We start from the raw sequence: 12,555 nt of genomic DNA on the forward strand, positions 1-12,555 counted from the left end.
GAATCCTGAGGGACAGGATGTCCATGTATTTCAAACGGCAAGGACTGATTAGAATTATTGACATGGCTTTGTGTGAGGGAAATCATGTCTCACAAACTTGATTGAGTTTTTTGAAAAAGTAACAAAGAGGATTGATGAGGGCAGAGCGGCAGACGTGATCTATATGGACTTCAGTAAGGCGTCGACAAGGTTCCCCATGGGAGACTGATTCGAAAGGTTAGATCTCATGGAATACAGGGAGAACTAGCCATTTGGATACAGAACTGGCTCAAAGGTAGAAGACAGAGGGTGGTGGTGGAGGATTGTTTTTCAGGCTGGAGACTTGTGACCAATGGAGTGCCACAAGGATCAGTGCTGGGTACACTACTTTTCATCATTTATATAAATGATTTCGATGTGAGCATAAGAGGTACAGTTAGTAAGTTTGCAGATGAAGGTCACCTAAGATTACAATAGGATCTTGATCAGATGGGCCAACGGGCTGAGAAGTGGCAGATGAAGTTTAATTCTGATAAATGCGAGGTACTGCATTTTGGGAAAGCAAATCTTAGCAGGACTTATACACTTAATGGTAGGGAGTCCTCGGGAGTGTGGCTGAACAAAGAGACCTTGGAGTGCAGGTTCATAGTTCCTTGAAAGTGGAGTTGCAGGTAAATAGGATATTGAAGAAGGCTTTTGGTATGCTTTCCTTTATTGGTTAAAGTATTGAGTATAGGCGTTCAGAGGTCATGTTGCAGCTGTACAGGACATTGGTTAGGCCACTGTTGGAATATTGCATGCAATTCTGGTCTCCTTCCTATCGGAAGGACGTTGTGAAATTTGAAAGGGTTCAGAAAAGATTGACAAGGATGTTGCCATAGTTGGAGGATTTGAGCTATAGGGAGAGGCTGAACAGTCTCGGGCTGTTTTCCCTGGAGCATTGAAGGCTGATGGGTGATCTCATAGAGGTTTATAAAATCATGAGGGGCATGGATAGGATAAATAGACAGTCTTTTCCCTGGGGTGGGGAGTCCAGAACTAGACGGCATAGGTTAGGGTGTGAGGGAAAAGATATAAAAGGGACATAAGGGGCAACTTTTTCACAAAGAGGGTTGTGCATGTGTGGAATGGGCTGCTAGAGGAAGTGGTGGAGACTGGCACAATTGCAACAATAAAAAGGCATCTGGAAGGGTATATGAATAGGAAGGGTTTCGAGGTATATCAGCCAAGTCTGGCAAGTGGGAGTAGATTAGGCTGGGATACCTGGTCGGCATGGATGAGTTGGACCGAAGGGTCTATTTCCGTGCTTACATCTCTATGACTCTACGAGACAGAGGGTTTTAGATTCAGATTAGATTACAGTGTGGAAACAGGCCCTTCGGCCCAACAAGTCCACACCGACCCGCCGAAGCGAAACCCACCCATACCCCTAAACTAACACTACAGGCAATTTAGCATGGCCAATTCACCTGACCTGCACATCTTTGGACTGTGGGAGGAAACCGGAGCACCCGAAGGAAACCCACGCAGACACAGGGAGAACGTGCAAACTCCACACAGTCAGTCGCCTGAGGCGGGAATTGAACCCGGGTCTCTAGCACTGTGAGGCAGCAGTGCTAACCACTGTGCCACCGTGCCGCCCACGGGTTATAGTGGAGGGTTGCTTTTTGGACTGGAGGCCTGTCACCAGCGATGTTCTGCAGAGATCGGTTCTGGGTCCTCTTTTGTTTGTCATTTATGTGAATGATTTGGATGAGAATTCAGAAGGCATGGGTAGTAGGTTTGTGGATGACACTAAAATTGGTGTCACAGCAGACAGTGACGGATTACAAAAGGATTTTGATCAAATGTGCCAGTGGGCTAAAAAATGGCAGAGGGAGTCCAATCTGGATAAATGCAACGTATTGCATTTTCATACAACAAACAAGGGTAGGGCTTATACAATTAATGGTAAGGCCTTGTGCAGTGTTGTAGAACACAGGGATTTGGGGGGTGTGGAATGAACTTCCTCAGGAAGTGGTAGATGCAGGTACAATTACAATGTTTCAAAGACATTTGTTTAGATACATGAATAGGAAATGTTTGGAGGGTTATGGGCCTTGAGCAGACAGGTGGGACTAGTTTAGTTTGCGATTATGTGCAACTTGGACTGGTTGGACTGAAGGGTCTGCTTCCACGCTGTATGAGTCTATGACTATATGAGATCGAGGGACAACTTCAAAATGGGCACATGCTATGAAATTTGGAAATAATGTAAACTGGAACAATAATGTTAAACTCCAAAATGAAATGAACAATGTGGCAGATGAGCAGATCAGTGGCAGATAAAGTTCAATGTGGAGAAGTGTGAGAGGATGAACATGGAAGAAATATAAAATAAGGGGTAGAATACTTGCAGAAAACACTTGTTAGACCATAGTGGCAGTATTATGGATAGTTTTGGGTGCCATCTTGTACAAAGGATGTGAATGCTCTTAAGAGAATGCAAAAGCGTTATACAAGAATGGTTCCACTGATGAGAAACCAGTTATGAGGATAGATTAGAGAGGTTAGGATTGTGCTCCTTGGAGAGATAACTCAAAAGAGAACTGATCGACCTTATCAAGATAGGAAGAAACTATAACTGCACATAAAGGATCAAGAACTAAAGGTCACTGACTTAAAACAATTTGCAAATTACCAAATGTGATATAAGAAAAAATATTTTTTTACACAACAAATGGTTCAAGTCTGGAACGCATTGCCTGGTTGTGTGGTGGAGGCAGAGTCTACTCAGGCATTCACAAGGTTGATTATTTAAATAGAAACAATGCACAAGAATATGGTGGAAAGTCAGGCAAACAGAACCAAGTCATCGTGCTGGTTGGAGAGACAGTGTGGTCGTGATGGGCTTAATGGCTTCCTTCTGTGCCATGATAGCTCTGTGATTGTTTTGATATAGTACGGCAGATGCAAAAGGGCTGGAAAATAAACTGAGGCAAACAAAGTTTAACCCTGTACTACATCCATGTGACCCCCATCATCAGGTCAGATGGTAGTTTGTCAATAATTGCACATAGATTCCACAGTGTGGAAGCATACCCTTTGGCCCACCAAGTCCACACCGACCCTCCAAAATGTATCCCATCCACTCCCCCCGACCATATCCATGTAACCCTAAATTACCCATGGGTAATCCACCTGACTTATACATCCCTGGACACTATGGGCAACTTAGCAGGGGCCAATCCATTTAACCTGCACATGTTTGGATTGTGGGAGGAAACCAGAGCACCTGGAGGAAAACCATGTTGACACAGAGAGAACGTTCAAACTCCACATTGACAGTCAGTCAAGGATGGAATCAAACCCAGGTCCCTCGTGCTGGGGACTGAGCCACCATGCCACCCCACAACTTTTCAGATCATGAAGCAGACCATGTCCAAATGCAACAAGGCCGAGACAATATCCGGGTTTGGGCTGACAAGTTGCAAATCACACCTGTGCCACACAATACCCAGGCAATGACCATCTTCAGCAAGAGACAATCTCACCACTGCCTTTGGACATTCAGTGGTGTTATCCTCACTGAATTCCCCCACTATCTACATCCCAGAGGTCACCACTGATCAAAAACTGACTGGACTCACCATATAAAATACTGTGACCACAAGAGCAGATCAAAGGCTCGGAATCCTGCAGCAAGTAACTCACCTCTTAACTCCCCAAAGTCTGTCCACATTCTAGAAAGCAAGCCAATACCCACCCACTTTGCCTGCATGATTGCAGCTACCACAAAACTCACCAAGCCTGACATCATCCAGGACAAGACGCAACATCCGCAATCACATGAATTCATCCATCCTCCACTCTGCTCAGTTGCAGTACACAAGATGCATCGCAGAAATTCAGCAAGGCTCCTCAGACGGCGCCTTTCAAACCCACGGTCTATTCCATGCAGAAGGACAAGACTGCAGATGCTGTACATGGAAACATTATCACCTGCAATTTCACCAACAAACCACTCACCATCCTGACTTGGAAATATGTCACCGTTCTTTCAATGTCTCTGGATCAAAATCCTAACTTTCTTCCTCACAGCATTGTGGGTCGACCAACAGTAGCTCAAGGGCAGCAGACATTTTTTTAAAAATCAGACTTAACTTCATGGGTTTGCAGTGTAGTGTTCTATTTGTTCCTTAATCATCTCGTACAGGTTGAATGGTGTTCCACGTGTCATCTGTGATTTAATATTCCTAATGTCGAAAGAGAAAGGTTATCAGGATTCTCAGCAATGATCGTAACAGTGATAAAACTTTGAAACTACTGGCCTTAAACGCTTCGGGATATTCCAAGGTAGTGTAAGAAGTTGGAAAATTGCAAGTCTCTTTTTCATGATGGGACGCACATCTGTGGGTGAAGATTGCACGCATGAACTCCAAAATTAAACGCCAGAAAATACTCACAACATCGGAGCAGCACTGGGCAGCTCCAAGCTCTGGAAAAACTGCGGCCACGCTCGAACAAAGCCCACGCTTGAAGAAAACGGACACTGGATTGAAATTACCTGAGGGCAACACCAGAGCAAGAAGCATCATTTGCGAGAGGAGGACGGATGCCAGTGTTGGAAGAAACACCATTGAACAAATAGACGCAGATCGCTGCCACAGCGTGGCGCTGTTCACCCTCGCAGTCAGTGCGCTGCTATTTTCCATCGCCTCCTGTGGGCTTCGGGAGGTGCACATCTGCTGAACAAAGAAGCCGAGACGCGAGTTGACTTTGATTTGAGGGCAGAGTTAACCCATGGTGTAATATTGCCTGCAAAAGCGCCAGGAAAAGTCAATGAAGTGAAAGCACTAATTAGAGTGGCGCTAAATCACCGTACATGAGGGTATTGAGTTTAGAAAACTCAGCGTACTGCCTGAGCTGCAGGTGTGTATTTCAATGTATGTTTATTAATTTGTGAACCAGTCTCCTATGTCTTTCTGGCTATCTATTAATTCGTGCATCGTCTTTGTCAAGGAAATGTTCGTGGTGCTTCAATGTTTGAAACTCTACCTCAATCGTAACAGCGGGTATACGGGGCGGTAAAACTGAGCCCTGTTCGGTGCTGCTAATTTGTGATAGTTGTGCCGTTAAACTTGTTTGATTACGGCTGGCAGAAAGATTGAAAATCAACCTGAGTTCGGGGCGCAGGGGTGTTGTTTGACGTTGGTGAGGGTGGTGAAAGTGGGTGGGAGAATGAAATTGACAAGTCGAATTTGAGAGGAGTGTAACACAAGAGGGGTCTTTAAAAAAAAGGTGCTTCAATAAATGTGTGTGATGTCGATTACATGAATCTTAACAAAGTGAGTGTTGATTCCAAGACGAATATAATGTAAGGCAGAATATTCATAAAAACGTCGGCGGTTGAAATCACAACAGAAAATAGACAAGACGTTACGGCCCTTAAAAAATCATAATTGGGAAACAAATGCCTTTTATTTGAACAAACGAAATTACTCGCAGGTAATTCAATGTATTGGGATATGTTTTCTCCGGAGTGTGGAATCCTCGGGCACGTATAGATTGTGAGGACCGTAAATACGGACTTTTGCTGTCGGTATCATTATGGCCAATGAGGTAGGGGTGATAAATGTAGGTGGGGGGGCGGGAAGGTGAGGTCGGTTTGTAAACTTTGAATCTTCGATGTGCAACAGCAAAATATAACATGCATTTTACGAATAATTGCCGAATAAATAAATACTTCATTGACGGATTCAGTGAGTTCAAAAACTGTGTGCGATGAAACTTCGCCTCAGGCTGTGACATAATCGTATCAAGGACGGCAGGGGGTCCAATTATCCTGCACAGTTTTAATATTCAGCTTCTTATGGGATATAAACTGCTGCCTGCTAATTGTGAGAGTGCATGTAAATACATAATGATTATTGAGTGGGAATGATTCAATCAATCTGTTTATCGACACCACCACCCCACCCCCTCCCATCCCACCGCCTACCGTCTGCTCACCGCCTGTATGTGTTAAACCCGAAGTAAATCGTTGGTTCCAACTAAAATCGTGCATTTTATTTGCCTTCCTACCTGGAGCAATTTTTAAAAAAAAATCATCAGGTCAACACTTCATCGGATTAGAACAGTTGTATCTGAAGGTTAGGGAACCAAATGTAGCACAAAAATAAGGTGTGAAAGCCGAGATCGGAGAGACTGCAGCAAGCATTTTGAATTCGTTGATTATTGTTGATAGTGTATGTGACTGTGTAGCTCTTGCGACTGAGAGTGTACTTAGTTTCTCCTCTCGATTTCAAAAACCTCGCAGAACCGACTTCACCAAAGTGTCTGAGAATTTTGAAGGCGGCCAAGATGGGCTGACACGAGAAACGAAACGGACTGAGTACAAGTTAATACAGAAGACTTCAGGTGGGGGGGGGGGTGCAGTGGGGTTAGGGGGCGAAAGCGATCTGGACTCGGCAAGTCCATCAATACAGAAAAATAAACAAACTCTGAATAGAATTGTCACACTTTGGCTGGGGGCGCTGCGCGGTGTATCTCCCCATGTCAGTTGTTAAATTATTGTGATGTTAATTGATATTACATGAAAAATCTCGAGCAACTGTCAAACTGGACACGGTACTGAGGAAACTTGTGTCAGTTTAATCCATGTAATGGTACGTTCTGATGCATGTTCGGTTCTTCCTCCTCAATGCTGAACAAGAGTTTCAAGCTGATAGGTTTAATTACTGCATCATCCATTTTAACAAGCTGTGGAACACTTCATTTGATCTTGGTTCACAATGTGCCATGTTATACTCTGCCGCTAATCCGTACAGCTATCAAACACGTTATCGTGTGAAATCCTCGATCACTGCACGATGCATTAATTGACAAAATTGGCCAAAGGACCAGGCTCCGGCCGCCAAGGGCAAAACGAGTCAGACGCAAAATCAAACCTTGAGTCGCAAACAACAAAACTGAGTTTTCAAAGTCTGGAGATTTTAGATGTAAAAGTGAAAATAGTCTGTGAGAAAACAGCGCGAGAGGCTTAGCAACATACTTTAGGAGTATAAATAATTTACATGCATATATAAAATATGTGCATGTGTGATATTGAGATTGACCAAATTAACATACTGTGGAAAACAGTTTTCTCACTGTCAAAAGACAACACAGTATATTTAAACAGATATCTAGAACTCGCACCATACATCTGGTCTAGATCATTGTTATCTGGATCTTTGAACAGTTTGCCTGTGGCAGCTGGCTGGGCCTAGCCAGGGTGACAGTGTTCTGACCCGGCTGAATGCTCGCTGTCCTCGGGCAATTGCCCGCAGACAGACGCTCCCTTCAGACCTGGGGCCCTGGCACACGCCTTCCTATTGTCCTCCGGGCCTCACACTTCGCAGCAACGGCAAGATTTCAATAAGGGCAGGAAGGGGACGGGGAGGGAGGGACGGAGTCGATTAGCATTCTCCACACCCACGGCACAAACAGACAAATCCCATTGAAAACCGCCTTCAGATGGCGGCATTTTAACTATTATTTAAACAATGACGAAATTCAACTGATTACTTTCAAGCAGATTACTCACCACTTGCTCGCAGCTGTCATGTTGTTGGACTTCACTCCAATGTCTGATCTCACAAATATTGTACTCATCAACCAGATCTAACTGAACAATTGTATCCGGATCAAAGCAAGGAAGAATCGTTCAACAAAATTGTCGAATTGCAATAAACTAAATATTACAGATGACAAATGGGTCATGACTATTTGGAATAATTAGGACTGTCACCATTTCGAATAAGCTTATCCATTTCGGATTTCGGAGCCAAAAAAAAAATCACATTTAATTTGCAGGTCAGAGTGTAATTCCTCAACATCTTTTTACCCCTACCAAATGAATTTGCTTTATTTTCAAAACAAAGCAACCAATTCGTGATTCTCTGGGAAATACAACAGGGCAACAACTTAAATGGTTGAAAAGTTACTTTCCAACACGGATTCAATTTGTTGAATGGTGTGTTTGGTGTTTGTAAACACCGGGTAAACAGGGCAAGGAATTCACGCCGCAGTTGTATGTCAGGATTTGGGGAAATTATCATCCTTGAATTTCCTCTGTTTTTACACTGGAACATTGTGGACTCCAGACAGCTTTCCACCACGTTTTATCTAGATTCGTTCAATCAGAAATCGTTAATCTATCCTGTGATTATATAAATTCGGTTATTACTGAGAGAAAAATAAATCAGTCTTGGGAATTCCCTCGCCGTTTTAATTGTTATGGTGCTGAAATATGAATCTATTTTCACAAAAAAAAAATGAAAATCAGTTCAAAACATCATTAGAAACAAACTCAACGTTGAAGGCGAATAGATCCGTTTTAGGCTCGTCCCCGTGCTCCTCTTGGGTGACCACGTCTTTCACTCAATTAGTTGACTTCCGTCAAAAAAACATTGTCTCGATCTGTCCCTTTAAGAGATCTTGGTGACAGCTGAGGGTCGCTCCGGCAGATGGTCTGTGAGCGGAGTTTCATTGTTCCCCATTAAATCTGTTTGCATACCAAGCGTCTCCCCCGCCAACCTCCCCGCTCCCCAACCCTCCCCGCCCCCAGTCTTTGGACGTCTCCCGTTCCCTTTAGGAAAAACCAGTAAAAGGGAAGCGGCCAAACTGAAAAAACAAACCCCCGGCAAAGATAGAGTCACTTCCCAGTGCAACAGTTACATTCAAATGTTAACGAACAGAGCCGTCAAAATAAATACATCAGATGGAAGCGATCGGATGTCGCGGTAACTTGATCCCATCTCTGTTGTACAAACCTCAGGTTCAAGTTTGGACTGATGCGTGGGAATCGCGACAAACGATTTTGCTGATTCTTTCCCCGAGTAACAGACTCACATCGATCACAGACACCGAGCCGATTGCTCGTCCGTGGCCTGAATTGGACCCAGTCAATGATTCAACATCGGAGCAAAGCTCTTCTGAAAAACGCAGCATTTCTCTTCGGGGTTTGCTCGAGTTAAAACGTTTTTCTGCCCAACGTGTAGAAAACGACACAAATAGTCGAATATTTGGAAATTAAATTTTCAGTGAAAAGTTGATTCGAGTTTATTACATTGACGAATTTCAATGTATGACAACTTTTCAATGGGTTACAATAATTAATGTGTCAAAAGTCAGGGAAGTTAATATTTAAAATAACCAAAGAACTGCGGATGCTGCAATCTGAAACAAAAATAGATATTGCTGGCGAAACTCAGCAGGTCTGACAGCACCTGTGCAGAGAAAGCAGAGTCCAGTGACCCTTGTTCAAAAGAGACCACACCTGACCTTCCATTCCAGCTTTAAATGACGATAAAGTATCAATAATCACTGAATTTAAATATAGCACATTGAGAAAGTCAGTGTAATCATAAAGGATATATAACGCTTGATGATTATAACGTTCAATATGTATTTAAAAAGATTAAAGTGGATGGTTGTGGGCGGAAAAGAATTTACAAAATACGCAGTGCCCCAACAACGTAAACCTGGTTTGGGAAGGGGTTGTTTTCATCGGAAACTTCGGCGGTAATTCTTAGAAAAGCTTTCCTTGGAGGTTGCTTTTGATTTTGTGAAGTCTTACATGGGCAGGGCGAGGTGAAAGGAGTTCAATGTCAGGCTGAAATCGGCGGCAAAACATTTTACACAACTGAATCGGGGCCAGGTCTGTATTGACATCAACTAAATGATTTTCGCATCAATCGATGAGTCAGAAGGCCGCCGTGGTGGAACAGAGAGTGAATTACAAGATTAAGAGCAACTAACCCCAATGGAATAGTTACCCCGGGAGATATAGAAAGAAAAGATAGACGAGAATAAATTTGGATGCAGTGTAACTCACGTGAGTGTCAGTGCATGAGACAAAACACACCGAGAAAGAAGAAATCACAAAAACAAAATGAGATACAATGGTGTTTACGGAGAAAAAGACTGATGGAGATAGAGATTTTTTAAAAAAAAAATTGAATGTCAATTTAACAGTAACAGGTCCGGAGAGAGAAACAACGAAATAAAAAGTGGCACAGAGAAGGACAAAGACAGATCGTGACAGAGACAGGGACAAGGAGCGACAGTGTCAAACAGTTACACCGAGATTAACAGAAATGGAGAGTAATACAGAATAACAGAGACATTGGCAGGAAACAAGAGGGACAGTGACTTCAGAAAGAGGGAATAGGATATATATATACTGACAGGAACAGAAGGAAACGACGAAAGAGAGACAGGAGAACAATGACTGATGCAGGCAGAGTGACAGGGATAGAGAGATCTGGTGACACTAGTCGAATAAGCGGGGGAGGGGAATGCAGGGACACAGAGAGAGTTGTCCACTTGAGTGACGCAAAAAAGTAGTGACAGGTAAAAGTGACAGAGGCAGAGATGTAGACAGATGGAAAGTAACACAAGGGTGACAGAGACAGAGTGACAAGAGCTTAGAGGGAGACATGGGCACTGAATTGCGGATACATTAATGCAGTAGGAATGGCAAGAACAAGCGCAGAGCTCGGAGAGAAAGTAGCAGGAACAGAGATTTTAAAAAAGGAACCGAGACAGAAAGACAACTAATGAACGAGAAAGAAATTGATGAATTGAGAGTGCATGACCTCCCCAACAGACACGCGCACACAATGGATTATAACACCCCCAAACACTATATCAATCAGCGTGAATCTTTGAATTTAGACTGTTTTAACTGACTTTCTACATTCCATCCCTATATTATGGTAATAACATGCCTCCTATTGGTAACAGCTGGGAGAAAGGCGTGCATAAATCACATACTTTATCCAATCTGAAACTCGCCAACACTGATCCAGAAAGCAGAAATGTCGTCGAGACTCCTTCTCCACGCCCCCCGAGCTGTCAGTTAGTGCTGCGGCCCTCCCGCAGTGGGAATCATTCATTAGAGTCAGGACTTTGCGGAATGGAGCTATAGATGTCAGAGCCGGTGAGCGACTCCGAGGCCTCTCACCTCTGCATCTCCATCGCCCTGGATTAAGGGCACTTTCTATTTGTGCGCGGATCAATGTCTCCCCCGTCTTCGGCAAGCAGATGAGGCTTGTTAGCCCGTGATCGATTCCTCGATGGTTTTCTGCTTGAAGGATGACAACACCCAGAGGAGAATAAATCTCCAAAAAAACTTCACTGTTAACCGCCTCAGCGAACTCTGTGACACTGGAGATCTTTTTAAAAACAACTTCTAACCAAATCTGTGCAACTTGGTGTGAGAGAGAGTGGCATAGCGCTTTCTACTCTGGGATTTTTTTTTCACTCAAGAAGGATTCTGCTATCGTCCATTTTTAGATCTCTGTTCTTTTGAAAACGGAGTTCTAATTCTGAACTATTATTTTAAATGTTTGGGATTCAGGACCACTTACCGAGAGGAGCTGATATCAAGGACAAATCGACTGGGAGTGGAATGGACGCTGTTCGATCTTGGGTCCGGACCGTAGGGGTGGTGGCTGCTAATGTCGCGGCACAGAGGTACGGTAAACAACAAACTAAAGTAAAACTACACGGCAGGTTGATTATACATTCAAATAATCTTTGTTTTGGCTGACCACCACACTAAACTCCAACACCCTACCTCCCTCGCACGGCTGAGAAACCCCCTAACAGCTCATGGGCAGCCCAAAATAAACGAAACGCAATTCCTTTCAGTTTTCGACATTTTAAATCCAACAGACAAAAAAAAATACTGAAGGACCAATATTAGAATTTAGTTTGTGTTTGTTGTGGGACCTGAAACAAGAGGGGGAGTTGTTGTTATTGGTGATGGTGGGAGGGGGGGTGCGTGCGGGGGGCGTGGGAGTTGGTGAGACAATTAATTTTATGGAACAAGGCAGCGACAATTCTGCTTGTCCCTCCAGTACAACAGTCATCTCCAGGTGTACCGAGGAGATATTTCATTAAACTGTTGTACCAGATGTTCAATGATAGGTTAAAATGGGAGAGGCAATCGCGCGCTCTTTAACATTGACCGCACGGGTTTTTTTTATAAAAAAAAGAGGACAAAAGGCAAATTTGAAATTATTGGCTCGAATCTTTGGGCAAGGTTTGCTGAATATCCCTCCCAGGTGTAACAGGATCCAAGGACCTCAAAGCGCACTGACGATATTTTGAAAGAGCCGCAACTTGAGCCAGGCGGAATTGACAATCTCTTAAGATGCTGTTTTAGGAACTCAACGAATCATTATATCTACACTCAATCCAAAACAATCACCTGCACTTTGTAGCAACACTACTTTAAGTCGTTTTTTTTTGGTAAGGTTAAAATAAGTACAAATCTTAGGACCTTCAGTAATATTTTTAAAAAGCTGATTAAGTTTTTTTAAAAATCTCCTGGCCGAGTTCATAATTTGAAGAGGTTTGGCTCCAGCACGCACAGTTTCTCCTTTTCTCCAATTGGTCAATTTGAAATGAAATTCACTTCTTGAAAAGTCAAATATTTTTTCAATAAAACCCAACAACAACATGAGATGGAGAATTCAGTCATACGCACCCGTCCGGTGTGCAGGATGACGCGGAATTATTTTCCCCACTCGCTAAACGTTCCCT

General features: G+C 43.4%; 1 protein-coding gene across 5 annotated transcripts in view; it reads left to right on the top strand.

Moving 5' to 3' along the window:
* The first annotated feature begins 4,828 nt into the window (after nucleotides 1-4,828).
* The window catches only part of LOC122543076 (transcription factor COE2), a 263,609-nt gene continuing 255,882 nt past the window's right edge, over nucleotides 4,829-12,555 (top strand). Inside the window, exons 1-3 of one of the 5 annotated variants that reach the window (XM_043681302.1) lie at nucleotides 4,829-4,890; nucleotides 6,278-6,378; nucleotides 11,366-11,481. In XM_043681302.1, the coding sequence (XP_043537237.1) occupies nucleotides 11,417-11,481 (65 nt within the window). In that variant the 5' untranslated portion in view covers nucleotides 4,829-4,890; nucleotides 6,278-6,378; nucleotides 11,366-11,416. Of the gene's footprint in view, nucleotides 4,891-6,264; nucleotides 6,379-9,311; nucleotides 11,482-12,555 lie in introns of those variants that run through there. The other 4 variants (XM_043681303.1, XM_043681305.1, XM_043681304.1 and 1 more) reach the window with 4 other exon arrangements.

This window comes from Chiloscyllium plagiosum, chromosome 42 (assembly GCF_004010195.1).
Source record: "Chiloscyllium plagiosum isolate BGI_BamShark_2017 chromosome 42, ASM401019v2, whole genome shotgun sequence".
Lineage (NCBI taxonomy): Eukaryota > Metazoa > Chordata > Chondrichthyes > Orectolobiformes > Hemiscylliidae > Chiloscyllium > Chiloscyllium plagiosum.